The sequence below is a fragment of the Solea senegalensis genome, linkage group LG11 (assembly GCF_019176455.1).
Source record: "Solea senegalensis isolate Sse05_10M linkage group LG11, IFAPA_SoseM_1, whole genome shotgun sequence".
NCBI classification, from domain to species: domain Eukaryota; kingdom Metazoa; phylum Chordata; class Actinopteri; order Pleuronectiformes; family Soleidae; genus Solea; species Solea senegalensis.
In genome coordinates this window covers 15,663,111-15,680,222 of record NC_058031.1, presented here as the reverse complement: position 1 = coordinate 15,680,222, position 17,112 = coordinate 15,663,111, and the positions used below count along the sequence as shown (strand labels likewise).

At 39.1% G+C, this 17,112-nt stretch overlaps 1 protein-coding gene across 2 annotated transcripts; it reads right to left on the bottom strand.

Moving 5' to 3' along the window:
- Window positions 1-202: 202 nt before the first annotated feature.
- LOC122777550 (ERBB receptor feedback inhibitor 1) lies at window positions 203-9,653 on the bottom strand. Of its 2 annotated transcripts, none has more exons than XM_044038867.1 (4): window positions 9,412-9,653; window positions 5,217-5,378; window positions 4,214-4,293; window positions 203-2,692 (listed from the first exon to the last, which is right to left on the bottom strand). In XM_044038867.1, the coding sequence occupies exons 2-4, from the start codon at window positions 5,261-5,263 to the stop codon at window positions 1,680-1,682; spliced, it is 1,140 nt and encodes a 379-aa protein (XP_043894802.1). In that variant the 5' UTR covers window positions 5,264-5,378; window positions 9,412-9,653; the 3' UTR covers window positions 203-1,679. The 2 variants fall into 2 exon arrangements, with proteins under 2 accessions (XP_043894802.1, XP_043894803.1); XM_044038868.1 differs by having other exon boundaries at window positions 5,217-5,283.
- Window positions 9,654-17,112: the final 7,459 nt, after the last annotated feature.

The following is a 17,112-nucleotide window of genomic DNA, read 5'->3' as shown; positions in this document are numbered from 1 at the left end:
TCTGCTTTCTGAGAAGCTGGCAATGAAAAACTACTGAAGCCTTGAAATGACAAACATTGTGTGATATACATGATGTATCACACTCAATGCAGGCGAGTGTGATCCATCATGGTGCAGGTCGAGTGTTCATAATGTGTTGTACTTACCTGGTATAGACTGCCAACTGTTATAAATCAGCAAAAGCACGCAGAGACAGAAAATGTGAATTTCAGAATCTATATTTTAAACTTATTAAAATAAATGTTAAGTTCATATTTTTTAATGTTTTCTTTTTTTAATACCAATGGCACAGTAACACTGGAAAGATTTTGCATATTGATGTTTGACTTAAAGTTGTCAGTAGAACCCATTTTGTTAAAATAATTTATTGCAATGAACAAGTCATATAATTAATAAGTTATTTAATTTCTATAAATAGATTTTAAAAAAACAAAACAATTTTTTTTTTACAATGATTAACTTTTGACACAACAGCATTATGAACATGCAAACTGCCTTTGCTCAGGTCAAATTTGTCACCAAGCCTTCATGAGAACTTCCAATCCAATGGTGTAACAGTCTATAAATGTGGGTCTGCACCATTGTAATGTGATTTCCATGTCTGCACACAGACAGGAGGGATCAATCACTGTCCTGTCTTTACCTATTTGACCATATATGCAGTATTTGAGCTTAAGTCATATACACTGTTCAATGGTTTGCCTTAATGATCAAGCTCCATTAGTGTTTGTCAACTGATCATAATTAAATAACACAAACCTCCACTAAGGTCGCTTCGTGGAGTTATCTGATATCTATTAATTTCTTCATTGGGCCATAATCAACAACCAGCAGAGAATTAAATCAAAATCAAAATGAACTCAAATCATGTTGAGTTACATGAAACAAAATGCATGTTGACGGAGGTAATGAAGGCCCTTTTTTCTTTTTTACACACACCCTGGTGACTCAGTTGTTGCCTTCTGTTCTCTTCATACGTGCATTAAAATGACCTGTGTGGCAGCGGGTTTCAGTCACATATTCTGAAATTACAATTGGATCACATGACAGAATATAGTTAATTAATCAATGTTGAGATTTTTAGAAGTAGAATGCATTGTGTTTTATCTTTGAAGTGAAAACATTCGATTGTGAGAGCTGTGAGCTCTCATCCAATTTGGATGTGAGCGCAAGGAATAGAAACTAAATAAATGCCAGTGAAACGTCGTAAAGAAAGTTTCATCAGGTGAAATGTTAAATATCACAGTAGTTCAAAACTTCTGTCATTGCAATGTTAGCCACATTGTTCCCTCAAATGTACTATTAATCATTATTGTGATTCCGCAAAACAGTTAATCTATCAATACATCATACTTCAGATTGAAAGCAGCACAGTCATAAAAAATACAAGTACAAGCCCTGCTCGTACATACAGTAATTCTAGAAATTTATAATCTCAGTTTCTTGTAGTGATGATGATAATTGTGTGGCTGTCAGGGTCACAGATGAGTGATGAGATGTTTTCCCTATGACATCAGTGCAGCATCCCTTCAAACTAAATGTAAAATGGTTACAGGAGGTGAATATTTCTCCGGTTAGTGACAACACTGGAATGTTAGGATGTTTCCTGGGTTGAAGTGAAGGACACATTGCTGAAATACTGACTGGTAAAATGTTCAGACCTCACAGTATAAGCATTTCTATCTGTTCTGCCAAACACTGGTGCTTCCCATCCTCGTGGGTTCACTCTGTAGTCTTTCTCGTCGCTCCGTGGGAGCTGGTCGGCCTCCGGGTGGCAGGAGGATGTAGTGAGTGGCACTGGCCTGTCTGCCATCCTTCAGGATGGGGACAATGCAGGGAGAAAACTGAGCTGCAGGTGGCAACCTCTCACTGTGCTGTCTCTGTAATGCCTTACTCACATATTTCGGGTTAGCAGCAAAACTCTGAGTGGCAGGCATCACACCATTGATATAGATAGGAAGACTTTTTGGGCTCGGGGTACGGGGTGGACAAGGCGGGACTAAAGGGACCCTCGGAGGAATTTTGGGAGGCCTGTCTTCCTCGTTGCCACTCACAGTCTGAAATTGAGCTGAAGTTTTTTGTGGAAGTGGGACACGAGGAGGGATTTGTGGCTTCTCAGTGGGACAGGTTGTGGCAGTGGTGCTGTTTGGTGGAAAAGCGGGGCCTGAGAAAGAAAAGCGAAGCCTGGATGACTGGAGCTGCTCTGGTTGTTTGCAGCACAAAGGATCTGCAGCCGCTGGCCCCACAGGCTGGTGGTCTTCTCTGTGGAGAGCTGGTGCCCAGTTGCTGGCTCCAAACCCACCTCCTCCACCTGTGGGTCTGTCCTCTCTGCCTGGCCAGGAGAAGGCAATAGCTGGGACTGGCTCCACCAGCCTCTCCTGGTAGGCGTGATTGACTTGACCATAGTCTCTGTTACTGCCTCTGGACACGGCTTTGGGGCAGCTTCTAGGCAAAAGGCGCCGTCGGTCACTAGTAAAAAACTCCACCTCATTATCAGCTGCTTCATCTGACATTAACTCCTCATGGTCAGGAAGAGGTGGCAGGGGTTTGGGTTCCCTCTGGATACCCCCCAACACTGTACGTCTCTGGGAAGAAGGGACCACCTGGTCTCCCTCTTGGGGCTGTAGTGTATTATCAGACATTAGGGGATAGGTATCGGAGTAGAAAGGCGGCTGTGGGAGGGAGATATTGGCTGGGAAAGGAAATAACAATAGTGTGTTAAAACCATGTCCTCATGACATCCTAAATTGTACTGGACAACAAGAAACCGCTGGTTTGTGAAACAAGGTTTTGCTATCACTGTTGTTTCCATAAGAGAGGAAACAACTCTCAGAGGAAGAAACATGGAAAACAACTCTTCACTAGAGAGTAGTGATGGCGTAGGAGGGAAAAATACCAGGAAGAATGGGGCTGCCCACTCTACTTTGTTTTTTATAAAGGTATCTCACAGGAAACGAGAGTAAAGATATTCGAAAACAACCGCTTAACCTATCACCCTCTTCGTCAAACATCAGCCACAACACCCTGATTAACTCAGGAATCGTCATTATCAGCAGGCCAGTCCATAATCTTAACAGAGCTTCCCATAACCTTCTCTGTGGAAACATCCGACGTGCCCCAGACTGCAGGAACAGCTGGTGACCAGGGAGCGATAGACTCCCCTCCTTCTGTGCTCTGCTCTCCTCTGCTAAACCTCCAAGTGCAGTGATGACAAACTCACCTAAACCCCTGCCTACATCCTGTTTTATTACTTAAACAGCAATTACAAGCAGATACCAACCTTAGAATGTAGTTCTTTTATCATATATATTTTATATAGAGAACCTGAAATGATCACAATATTTAGAAAATTGATACCAAAAAAATAGTTGTCTGTTATCTGCTTGTTAATAATTTAATTTATTGGCATATTTTATTTCAGTTTTACTGTTAATCATGTTTAATCTGTAAAAGATTAAAACCATTGTCAAATGAGTTCCCAGAAATGCTGATTGAACCTATCAGCTCAGTGTTATTTAGATTGTGTGTTGCCTGGTGACATTACTGCGCTCCACACAGGAAGTTTCTGATTTATGTCGAAACAGATGGAGGCTCATCAGTAGAGCTGAAACGTTTACTAAATTAATAGTCAACTATTTTGTTGACTATTAATTAATATTGTTTTGAAATTGTTTCAGCTTCTTAAATGTGAATATTTTCTTTGTTTTTCTTTTCTCCATATAACAGAGAAATCATTAAAAGATGAATCATTTTGGTCTGTGGAGACATTTGAGCACATCATCATTTCCAGGTTTGATGATCAACATTTTTAACGTTTTCTGATGTTTTATGGGCAAAACGATTACTCGATTAATCGTGAAAATCATCAGCAACATTGCTGCAGTCAAACAAGATGGCAGCAAATGTGACTGAAAACACAACGAAGTTTCAGAAGTGAATTCTACAGCTAAAAAATCTGGTCGTTCAGACGAGATAAATGCCTCTGGCCTTCTCGTCCCTGTGCTGCTGCTGTATGCACACAAGCGCTCCCTCAGTCACTTCTAGTGGGATTGCTTGACGCAGACTGTTTTCAGATCAAGGATGCAGCATAGAAATAATGCTGCATGGTTTCTGTTTATGAAGACCAAACAGACGCAGAATAATAACATCAACAACAACACAAATCACCAAATGTTACACATCAAAAGCAAAATGCAAATTGTAAAATACTCACAGTTAAACTCCTTGACCACTTGCTGTTGCTGAAGCTCCGGCAGGTTGTGTTCCATGTCAGCACTCAGGCCAACGCACACTCTGTAAAGCAGCCGAAGTTGAGAAATTCTGACAGAGGTGTTCATGTATGTAAATCATTCCTGCACATAACCTGTCATGAGTAAGTCATTATATGTGAAATAACACGCATGACATATGTTTTAACGGAACATGTGTTCCGCTTGTTTACATTATACAACACCGCTGCAAGTAACTTGTTCTCTAAAACATATTCTTCACGTGTCTTTGCTCATTATTTACCTATCATTTCAATTTTGTTCCATACTATTCAATTATAGTTGTCATCAATTTCACATAACGTACATAAAACATTTGTTTCATATCTCTTCATTGTGAAAGAGTGATCCCTCCACTTTCTTTTCTTAGATAGAGAACGTTGCACAGTGTACAGATTCAGTCTGGAGGCCATTTATATTGAAATGACTTTATCAAAGAATATCATGAAATGCGATCACACATGGAAACAATAAGAGGACTAACTCTGGGGCTAATCTGAAGTAAATGCAAGTGAAAACTAGATATCCTTGAATAAAAGCAGGTGCTCATATTTTATAACATTATAATATTTGTGTTTCATCTGTCAGGCTGCAACTCACAATTATTTTCATAATCAAATAGTCCAACAATTATTTCCTCGATTAAGCCATTAGTCATTTCAGAAAACTGTATTTCATTGTTCATTTTATTACCTAAGAGAAGCAAAGAAACCTGAAAATAAATGTTTCAATTCAATAAGAAAAAAACCTCACTCTAAGCAATTAGTTGATTATCTAAATAGTCAATGATGATTCATTAAGTGGCCTATGAGTGAGGTGCTGAACTTCTCAGGTTTAATTTGATATTTCTTTATACATCACAGATAAAAGAACAATAGGAGAACCAATATGGATGTAATATGGGAATCATGCTTTTGATATGATGAAGTAAACATGGCAAGTGTGTACCTGTTGTGGTCTTGCTGTCCCCAATAGTTGTTCTGACTCCAGGCCATGCTGGTGTAGAAATCCAAGTCTGTTCTTAAAAATGAACAAAGATCTGTTCAGTAAAACTCCAGCACAAATCAGCTCCTTCAAACCCATCATAAGGACATTGTGGCCAGTGGTGAGCTGTCGGGGAGAAAGAGAAGATTCATTAACTGCAGGTTACATGAATCCCTTTCGGCTTTTGCATTTCAGCACATCATCCATTTGTTCAGGTCACACCTTCATCAGCAGCGTGAAAGGCTAATTAAAAGAGCACATAAACCATGCACATCTGGAACAACATGCACTCCAGCTGACACAGCTGTGTGCGCTCAGCCTACCAGGCAGGTCAGCCCTCTGATACTTACAGGCTCAAAGCACAAATATCACCTCAGATGAAATGATTTATCTTATCAATACAGCACAGCTATCATTGTACTATTATGTACTGTACAAGATAACATGTACCGTTACTCTTACTCCAAATAAAGGCTGCCTGTACTGGGACAAAACTGAATTTTTTTACGTTCGTCATGACTCCTTGCTACAGTACATGTCGTACATTCCTGAAACACTGCATTGTTTAGCTGAGCCCGTAGGAAACAACTGACACACAAAAGCCCAGTAAATTACTTCAGTCTGCTCCGGCAGCTGCCATGTGTATCCCTTTGTGGTTGCAGCTTCAAGCCGCCTCTCTGATGAGCAGGCTATTGCACAACCTCTGGGTCAGATGTGGGAGGGCAACAGCTCTCCTCACCCTCCTTCCTCTCTGTGACCATGAAGCCCTGCAGTATCCACCCTTAGAACAGGGACTAATTGTGCAGCATTCCTGTGATGCTGAGTGACAAACTCCTCCACTGGGACGGCACACCAAAGCACTGCAGTTAGACACACACACTTACAGGAAAGGTTAATTTGATTTGGCTATGAGTCCTAATATGTAATCACTTGAGGAGATTTGTTTAAAGATAACTCACTGGAACTTACAAGGGAAAGTCACACCACAAATACAGCTACTACTGCTACTTATTTGATCAAGTTTGGTTTGACTTTCATTTGGATTTAGTTTTTCACAAAAATGGACCACAACAACAACAAAGGTCTATTAGAGTCTAACAGCACATACGATATTGTATTCTGCTCACTTTAGGCAAGGCCCTTGCTTCATGTAGACCACCATCTTTGCATTGCATTTCTGAAGCAGCTTTTCGAGGCAAAGAAATAAAGAACAGTTTGCTATCTTATACCCCAATCCCACTGTTAAAAAAACCAAAACAGTTTAGTCCTGGGTTTATATGTCAGATGTCAAATGACTCTGCAAATTGGAATGTAAGATGCGGGTGAACACACTAATTTACTCTTCGTCTACTCTGCACAGTGATACAAAATTTCCACTACAGTGAAATATGTATTCATCTTCCTGCCATCAGAGTAGCTGCAAGCATATCCACTAGCATCAATGTATGTAGCGATCCTTACAATTTTTTATTTTTTTTTAAAAAGAGCCAAAGCTTAATGTCATTTATTTCACCAATCACATCATCTAAACAACCTCTTAAAGTGAGACCACAGTTAAAGATCCACAATAATAACTGCTGTCACATTATCACTGAAAACTATGGAGTTGTTGTTTCTTCTTCCTCTGACTCATTTTGCAGGCATGGGTGATGCAGGTGTATACTGACAGAGTGGAAGGTCAGAGGAGCAGCTTGGGTTAACCACACCATATGACATGTGAAGAGGTTTTAAACCGAGTGAGGCTCATGTGTCAGTACTGCAGCAAAGTACTCGATCCTTTCCAGGATTTGGAAGGTGATTCTTAACATATTATACATACTACTGTGCAGAATGCTACTCCTCTAGCTTTTTAAACAACCATTTATAATGGACATACACAGACAAACACAGACTGTATTAACTAGACTAAAAGCTCCAATTCACAATAAAATGTATGCTCTGAATTGAAGATACTGTATAGTTTCCCTAATATGTCCTTTGTCTGTTGAACCATGCAGCAAATGACCTGCTAATTAGAAATCCACCCAACCTTCATGGTCTCCATGAAGACTACTTGTTCTGACAAGGTGAGTGTTTGTACCAGTAAAGGTCCTAAAGAGGTAACAAATACATGTTCTCACACACACACAGTCAATGTGGGAAGTAAACAATGCAGCGCATGCATACAACACACACACACACAACACACAAAACACAGCGACCCATGAATCTATTTGAATATTCATGTCATCCTTAAAACAACCGACTGTGGCGTCACTTCCGCCAGTGAACCTCGGAGATGGAAGACGTTGAACAATTATGAATTCTGCCGGCAATTACTCAGTGTTCATGAATGAAGCCACTCTAGGTCATGAATGGGCCTTTGTGTCACTCTGGTCTGCAGTGAAACAAGCCTGAAAACTCTCCAAGCAAACTCTCCCATGAGGTTAGAACTGAAGATACACCATGGAGACAAGCAGACATGGCCAAGGTATGGGCCTGTGTCACATATTGACACTTTTGGAAGAAAACCTCCGCGACTGGAAAAAAGCTGTTTGTTTATCTCATGAAGGAGCCTTGGTGAGTTGTCCTTGGCTGTCCTCACACCTCACTTTTTTTTTCACGCAAAAGGCCTTTCAAAGACTTTCACGGATGATTTAAAGACAGTGCTGGCATGAGGTGTATGCTTTATATCGCCTGCTGCTTTAAACTCTCCTGGCTAAATAAACCACAGACTGGTGTAGGGATAAAATGAATTTTATAAAATTTTTATAAAGCCTTATGTCTACTAACAATTCAGACCAGTTTTCAATAGGTCAAATGTGAAACTGTAGAAGACAAGGCAGTGACAAGGCTGAGGGATTAAATTCCCCAAATAAGCAGAATTCAGTGCAATACACCTTCATGGGAGGCATGATCCCACATTTAGGCCTGTGTCTAAAAATAGTGTGAAAAAGATATGCGACTAAAGATCATTTGCAAAAACTCAGACTCTTTGAATACGGACTTAAATCCTCCTCATAGTGAGACTGATGCCGGTGAATCATTGGTCTTTGATCTGACTCAGTTCCTTCATAAACGATATTGTAGTTTACTCAATAACGGTCATGCAGCTTGTTATGATATGAATCATTATTATAAGCCATATTTGGTTTGTAAAGTTCTTTCAGTAGGTGTTGATTATCCTCATTACATTTTACAATTTGCTCCAATAAATCAACTTTAAATCGCTTCAGTCTTTCACAAATTTGCATTATCAATTTGAAAAATAATATTGTAAAAGCCTGTTGTCCAACATTTCTGTAAAAAATATATATTTTGATAGGATCCAAAATTGCATTTACTCAAACATGTTCACTTACAGACATTAAATTAAACTGCCTGCATATTATAAACTAAAATAACCTGAGTTAAACTGCGGGGGAATATTTATTGAACCAGTCATAAATGTAATGGGAAGGAAACAATTTGATATCCTGATAACAATGTTCAGCATTTTCCTTCAGGATGGCATGAGTCATAAATTGTCAATACTGTTTTATTTTATTTAAATAAATAAATATGTATATATATATATATATATATATATATATATATATATATATATATATACATATATATATATATATATATATATATATATATATTGTTATTATTATTGTTGTTATTTTTATTGTTCACGTTTGTTAAAGGTCACTATGGTGATGCACAAATGGAAAATAATAAACAATAGTAGCTTAATTTAACACATGTTGTGTTGTTTTTCCACGTATGTACAGTCCAGTACAAAAAACCCCCACTACATTTATTTGGAATAATGGCATAGTTGACTCCGTCTCCAGCGCCGACTAGCGGCTAATCAGGGATAAACCGAGCGCTCCCACTAAAACGACTTGTCTAAGCGGACATTAGGAGCCGAGCATCGGCTCAGAGGAGTAGCAGACTAATAATCTCAACAGATACAGGCAGTCCAACTCAAAAAAATGTAAACGTAAAAATAAGTCAAATATTGACTTTAAGGCCACCACTGCGCACCACTGGTTCTCTTGAGTGGTAGAAAATAAACCAGCGTTAATGTAAAGTTTAAATACGTGAGCGCACATTACAGATGAACACCGCTCGTGAGGAAACCGGATTAAAAAACACGTTTCTTCACGGCTGAGGTGGAAAAAGTGATTACCGTGAAAATGCAGATGAATCCTCCATCAGTCTCGCTGCTACAGTCCAGTGTGAGAATAAACGGTGTCAGTTAAAATGTTGCCAAACTCCCGTCAGCACTGACACATGTGCTACATCCTAGTCCTGTCAACAACAGACAACAGCGGCAGCAGCGGGAGCAGCGGCGGAAGCAGGAGGAGAAACTCTTCTCTCTATCTGGATGACGCGCTTTTCCACATCTGCTTATAAACGCACCAGCAGCACGAGCGCGTTACTGAAACTCCACCCCCAAAGAGCCTTAAAGGGAAATTCACCCTAAAATTTAAACCATGGGGAAAAGAGGAAACTTTGATAGATGTTGGGTTTTTGTGCGTGAGAGTAAATATTTGTGACTTGATTCGGTGTCATTTCTTTCCACATTTCATTTTCTATCCCTCTCTTCTGACAATACGGGACAGACTTACATTTAATATATTCATAAATAATGATGCATTATATTGTATATATACATCGTTAACAAGCCACAGAATTAAAATGTGTGTACTATTTAAACTAAAAATACTGAGCTCTCAAAGTAACACCATTATCACCAACATTAAAATACAGTGGTGTAAGTCAGTTACAGACTTTTCACAGGAGGCAGATTTTTTCTTAATAAGATAATTTGCTCTCTCATCATCCTCCTCTTTCTCACTTATACTTCACACACTAGTATAGTGAAATTAGATTAAGATGGCGACTCTAATTATTATTAGTATCTTTTAATTTATTATTGTTATACTTTTGTACTTATTTGTAATACTTCATTTTCTACACAAAAACTTCATCAGCTCCACTCTGATCACATACACTGGTATATACGTACAGTCGAACAGTATTTCTGATTTTCCTGCAAGTACAACCAGAGGAAGCTCACGTACCACTGATGGTACATGTACCAGAGTTTGAGAATGACAGTCTAGAGTGACAGAAACGCTGCTGTGAGGAAGACATCTGCTGCTGCGGCATGGTCACACACACACACACACACACACACACGTTTGCACAGCTGTCCCTTTTAAGTACATACATTCACTTCCATTTCTTTAAAATCAGACTGTCTGCTCTTTGTTGACAAGTCACAACATTAAAATGCTGCTTGAACATACAGCAATAATAGTCTAATAAGCACTATTGATTTATTTTGTTGATCATTTATTTATTTACTAATGGGGTTTTTAAAGAATAAAGGTTTTTTTTGCCCTGCATGGATTCTCAGATTTAAACTTATAACTTTCAACATACGAAATATTCTGCACTGTTCTTGAATCAGCTTAAAATCAGTTCACACTCGCTCTTTTATTTGACAAGCCACAACATTGAAATGCTGCGTGAACATAAAGCAATTACAGTCCACTCTCTGTTAAGGGTCACTCACCATAAGTGTAGTTCTTTTACTACTGTTTCTGTAGGTTTATATGGTAAATGGTTTGTATTTATATAGCAGTTTTGTGTTCTGGATGACCACTCAAAGCTGCTTTACACTACAGTTTTGCCATTCACCCATTTATACAGTGCATCTATGTGCAGCACATTTTCTATCACTCATCTTTCAAACCCAGTCACATGCTGCCAACACAGCCAGGAGCAACATGGGGTTAAGTGTCTTGCCCAAGGACACATCGGCATGTAGACTAGCGGAGCTGGGAATCAAATCCATGACCTTTGAGTTGAAAGACGGGAATCGAAACCACAACCTTTGAATTGAAAGACGACTCACTCTACAAAAAAGCTACAATCTATAAATCAGGGTTTTGTTTCCTAATGGAGTTTTAAAAGGATGTGATACTGTGAGCCAGTGCTTTTGGGTTTCAGATTAATATACGGGTCAATGAAGCCTTCAGTCACACAGAAAATCACCCCAGGTGTGTCTGTCATTATCCAAAAAAACATGTCCTCACTGCCACTGGGATGGAAAGTTTGTGAAAATCCCTGATAGACATGTGACTACTTCAAGGCTCTATGGAGGAAATGTCTTCTTCTTCTTCTCTCCGTTTTAATTATCATAAATCATAAAGACAGATTGTCATCTTCATTTGTTAAATAAATGCAAAGTATCTCTGTAGGTGCAACAGTTAAAATGCTTCCAGAATCCAAATTTAATTTGTTTATCTGTGCTGTAAAAAGTTAGTGTATGGGAAATTGCCCTTTATAACACAGTAACAGCTTTGGTTTGACCTGTGTGGGAGTCACAGAGTGTGTACGTGGCTGGCGTCATTGCTATGATTGAGAGGAACAAGTTTAAAAACTGGCTGCCTGGACATGGTGAATGTGATTACTGTTGTTTTGAAGCCTATGTGTCACATAGGTCGCCTGTATTGTCTTGTATGTCTGTATTTGTCTTCAAATTTTGACCACAGAGCTCACATCACACTGAGCGATCAATAATGGCATCAATAAATGAAATACTTTAAAGTGCTAAATAAAATGACCACCTCGTACAAAAGTTCCATATGTCCCTGTGACCTCTTTTCCCATTGCTATTGTTTTTGAAGATTAAAATCCACAAATGGTTGTATATGTAAGGAGTGCCTTGTACCTATAGCAAAAACCCACTAAATAAATACATGCCGTGTTTTTAGTGTTGCAATCATCCACAGTCTGTCAATGACTAGTAACACCTGTTTGCTTAAAGGAATACTCATCCTTTTGATCAAATATGCTGTTCAATTAACTTCCTGTTGTGCAACAAAGTGATTGGTTGCATGTGACATAAAGGGTGAACCTGATGTCTGTTGTGACACAAGGCTGTAGCTCTCATTTTGATTTGGATCCACTTTGAATCCATTAACAATGATTTTTGAAGGAAATTATAACCTTTATTTAAAAAGGAAAACCTGTTTGAGTTTGTCTCTTAACTAACTTATATTCTGCGATAGTCTTCATTTACCCATTTTTATAATTTTTCAGTTTTACCTCTTCAATATACCCTTATTATTAGCTTTATTAACTTGACTTTGCTTACTGTATTACTGATATTTATTTTGTTCTCTCATTCATAGTATTTTAGTCACCGGTGTTTACTCATCACTATAATAAGATAAGATAAGATAAGATGAGATAGTATTTTATTAGTCCCACAATGGGGAAATTTACTGTGTGACAGCAGCAAAGGCAGTAAAGATAAAGGTAGTAAATAATAAATCATCTGTGAATATACAATATAGAAAACATATTGTGAATAACACTATAAAAAGGTAAAAAAAAAAAAATAGAATGAACATTACAGACATAGACATAAGTAGACAGACATAAGTTACCACAATATTTACAGTATAAACAGGATTAAATATGAGATGTTGTACATGTTTAACTATGAACATGTTTCCTCAATTCCTCATTTCTGATTCTTATTCTTTTGTGATATATTTTGATTTTATAATGATGGGTGGGGTTGGTGGGGTTTTATCCTGTGAAAAGTTCTTAAATAATAATAATAATAAAAAAGCCGAATTGATTGATTCACTAGATAGTCAGGCAGCAGCACAGCTAATAGAGTTACAGAGAGACACAGTAACAAATTACAGAAATAAGAAGTAAGATTTCATAATATTCATAAAATATCCAACATGCAGTCTCTTCAAAGGTCTCAGTCAATCGTGGACCCACAGATTTATTCTCCCCTGCCTCTGTGCTACTGATCCCTGCTCTTGGTGGGTGCTGGCGGTGACCCAGGATGTACAGAGTTGTGGGGGTTGTTGCCGGGGTGGGCCAGTCTCCCACAGGGAAGGTCAAGTCATTTCCTGCTCTGAGAGACCTCCGTCCCTCACAGATGTCAGTGCCGTCAGAAGCCTACCTCCCACATCTGCAACCCTCCCTCCCTCGCTTTTTTCAAAAACGTGATTGATTGCTCTAAAGGAACTCCCTCATACTGCTACAAAATAAAGTTGGACCATCAAAGCGGGTCCTAAATTAAGGACCCCCCTTTCATGGTTTTCTTTCACATCCTCCATTTGAATTCATACATGAAACATCACGTTTAGAGTGGGAAATAACAATGGATACAAGTTGAGGATGAACGCCAATGATATTTTGGAAACCATCCCTCTAAATACTGCTGCAAGCAGCAGATAAACCCTGACATAACAAATATCTTAGAAGATAGATGTCTGCCCACCGACTATTTAACAATATCTCAAGCTGGAACATGAAGTGAAGTCAGTAGGTGTTAACATATGTGTTCTATGGTAAATGCATTTGTGTAGGTTGATGTGCTGACACGGTGACACAGGGAATTCTCTTATAGAGGAACCAGCTGTGTACAAACATGCAATAGTAATTAGAGCACAGATACAGACTAGACAGACAAGCACATGGCTGTTTTTTTTTCCAAGTCACAGTCCATCTAATTCATGTTTTAAGATTGACATTTTGATCACAACATCATCCTGAGGAAGTAAAGTTTTTTAATTGTCAGCAAAAATGCTTATTTAAAGCCACTACATGTTAAATTAAAGTGTTTGGAATGATGAGTAAACTGTCATCCAACTCTGGACTGAAGTTGACGTAAACAAAAAAATCATAGGGAAAATAATGTGAAATTCTCAGGTCCGGTTTGCTGTCATCAGTTTCTTTGTCTCTCTGTTACCACCCACCACTTCCTTTAGTCTGAAATAGAACAGTCATGTTTGACATTTTCATGTCATGGGGCTGACATTTTAATTTTAACAGTTTACAAACTGTATGTTCTGATAAGTTCTGTACTATTCGTATGTAATACTGCTGTATGCCGAGTTACATGTGATTTGAAAAACACACCCTTCGTTTAATCCTTTTTAATTTAGTGGCTTTGCAGTCAGGTCTGACAAGTTGGAGGCGTTAGGAAGGAATTGGGTTCCTCAAATGTCTGAGTGGGCTTTGCACCACAGCCTATGACCTCATCCTGTGAGAAGACAGCTCAGTTATCGCCATAGAACCATCAGCTACCAGGAAGAAGAGGTGAGGAATGATGTTGGCGCTGCTTTTTATTTCTGGATAGTTCAGGAACTTCTTCAGAAGAAAACAATCTCTATTATCTCAACAGTAATTCATTTTACTAACGTTTACAATTTCACATGTACAAAACTATGGATGACTGTAATGAGAAGCGTGCTCACACGATCAAGTAAATAGCGAAGCAAAATAGCATTTTATGTAAATAGACACACACACTGGACTGATATCAATATAGGAGGATACTGTGATAGTGGTATTGGACACAAACTCAAGTCAAACAAATATAAAAACACAGCTTTACATGTTGTGGTACTATTGAAGTGGTATTTTATTACCAGGGTAGAAAGACAAAACATGGTGGAGGAAGTGCCAAGGATTAAAGTGATTTAAACCCTGTGACATCTGATTTCATGGTTACAGCTTCAATGAATGCCAGAGAACCAAGCATAGAAAGAGCATTCTTTACCCAGGATGCACCACTGGAGGCCTGGGCAACTTCCCCTCAGTTTTGGTGTGCAGCCCCAGCAGGTTGCCTTCCGCAGAATTGTAAAGTTTCAGTTGATTCAAGATTTCTACTTGAAATAAAGGGAGGACAAAGTGAAGGAAGAAAACAAGAGGCTTCTTTGCCCTTTGCAGATAAACCAGATAAAGCCAAAGGACTTCATGTACTCTATGCCTGTCAGAGCAAAAATGTATTTGCTGAACCTGACACATGTTTGCTCATCAGGACGTGGTCATACTGAGTAATGTTTTTCATTTTGGGTGAATGGCCATGACAGCAAGACACTGTCAATATTTGCTTGTTTTCACAATGTAGTCAGCTCGTTCTGGGGTCAAAGTCGATCTGAATTGCCTCCTGACGTGTAGATTGATCACACAGGACAGAAAATAGCCAACTTTGGTAACATAGTTGTTGGACTGCCGGTTATTTACCTTGTGTGTGTATGTGTGTGTGTGTGTCATGATTCTATTGTCCGAGTAGTAGGGGGTGGGGGCAGCTGTGTTTTCACTGTCCACATACACAGAAAAGCATGGTATGTTCTCTATTTTTTGTCTCCACACATAAAATAGCTCAGAGTCCTGAAGCATGACAAAGTCAACCTTGCACTATCTCTCACTCCCACCCTGCACCCTTTTTCCTCCTCTCACCTTTCTTACTGTGGCTCATTTCCTGTTGAGTCACCGATGGAGCCAGACTGCACCATGTTTTACAGTTTATTGCTCCTCTAGCTGCTTTCCTCCTCCACTTCCCCATTCAAATATACCTGTCATGTAAGCAGGAAAAGGGCAGTGTGACTTTGTTACAGCCCTCCAGCAGCTATTACTGCAGGAAAGCAGCCGAGTTTAAAAAAAGTCAGAGCCGACGTAGGAGTTTCTTCCTGGCAACGTGACATGATTCATGCAGTCAATGACTCTGAAGATAATAGGATTATTAGATCTGCAGAAACTTTACCACATCACCGGTCCCAGCAGGCCACGGGTCAATATAATTTGTGGGAAAAGTAGAGCTTTAAAACTGAGATTTCTTAATATAAACAAATGTCCGCAACATTCAAACCACCATCGTTCGAAGTTCGAATAACACACCCATAACGTAACTGGTACTAAACTACTACTGAATGTATATGTTAAAGGAATACTTCACCGATTTGCATTTAGATTTGTATTACTAGAATAATACAAAGCTAATAATACAAAGCTAAATACAAATTGGTGAAGTATTCCTTTAAGTCGGATCAGAGTCTGGGCGTCCAACACACAGAAGAAAAAGATACGAAAAGACAACAGAGTCAACCAAAAACCCAGTTCAGCAGTTTGATAGGGTAAATGCTTCTTGTCACAGTCTGCCCCAGTATACACACAAACACTCCCTCAGTCAGTTCTGATAGTTTTGCTTGACTGAGCCCATTTTTAAATAAATGACACAGCATATAAATACAGAAAACAATGTAACGTACAAAAATCACCCACAGTTGCACACTGTAGCTTTAAGTAAAAAAAGGAAGAAAAAAAATAGTCTTTCCAAATCTTTCCAAATAATTCTGACCACAGAACTAAATTCCCTGGAAAATATTTGTCAGCATCTATTGGGAATTTCAGACGCATCAAAGTAGGAGGAAGTGATGCTGTGGTGAGGTAAGGCCTTGTGTTTATGTGGGCAATGCCTGCTTGTGTGTGTGAGAGAGAGCGATAGAGAGGGTTGAGGGCACGGCTCTGAGAAGCGAAAGGGCTCTGTGGTGGACTGGTTGAGTCACTGAAAAATACAGCTGCTGACTCAGTGTGCAAACTTCTCCTGGAGCACGTTGTCAGTCTATCTGGCATTGTGTGTGAGTGTGTGTGTGAGTGTGTGTGTGTGTGTGAGAAAGAGAGAGAGAGCCGAGGTTTTCTGAAACCCAAACATGTTTGTAAGCCAAAATGCAACATTATAAATGACCAAGAACATTACATCACATGGAAAATGCAGCATTGCCCAAAGGAAGGTTTATTCATACCACAGCTGTGATCCCACCCTGGCACCAGGATACTATAATATTTCTGTGATTCAATTGTTTCGTCATTACCTCAATTTTCTCAACACGCCCTTCTTACCACAGTGTTCTTCTAACTGTGCCAGTCCAACCATCAACTCACTGTGATCCATCTGAGTATGAACTCTTGGAAACACGCCAGAATTAGTCATTGTGGATGTGTTGCAAGGTCCAGGACTGAAGTAATTAAGGAGGACACCTCCCTCCATAATGTAATGCCA

Coding starts and splice junctions, on each gene's coding strand:
- LOC122777550 (XM_044038867.1), bottom strand. CDS start 5,263: ATGGCCTGGAGTCAGAACAACTATTGGGGACAGCAAGACCACAACAG. Junction 4,294..5,216: donor GGACAGCAAGACCACAACAG/GTACACACTTGC, acceptor GCTGCTTTACAG/AGTGTGCGTTGGCCTGAGTG. Junction 2,693..4,213: donor AGTGGTCAAGGAGTTTAACT/GTGAGTATTTTA, acceptor TTCCTTTCCCAG/CCAATATCTCCCTCCCACAG.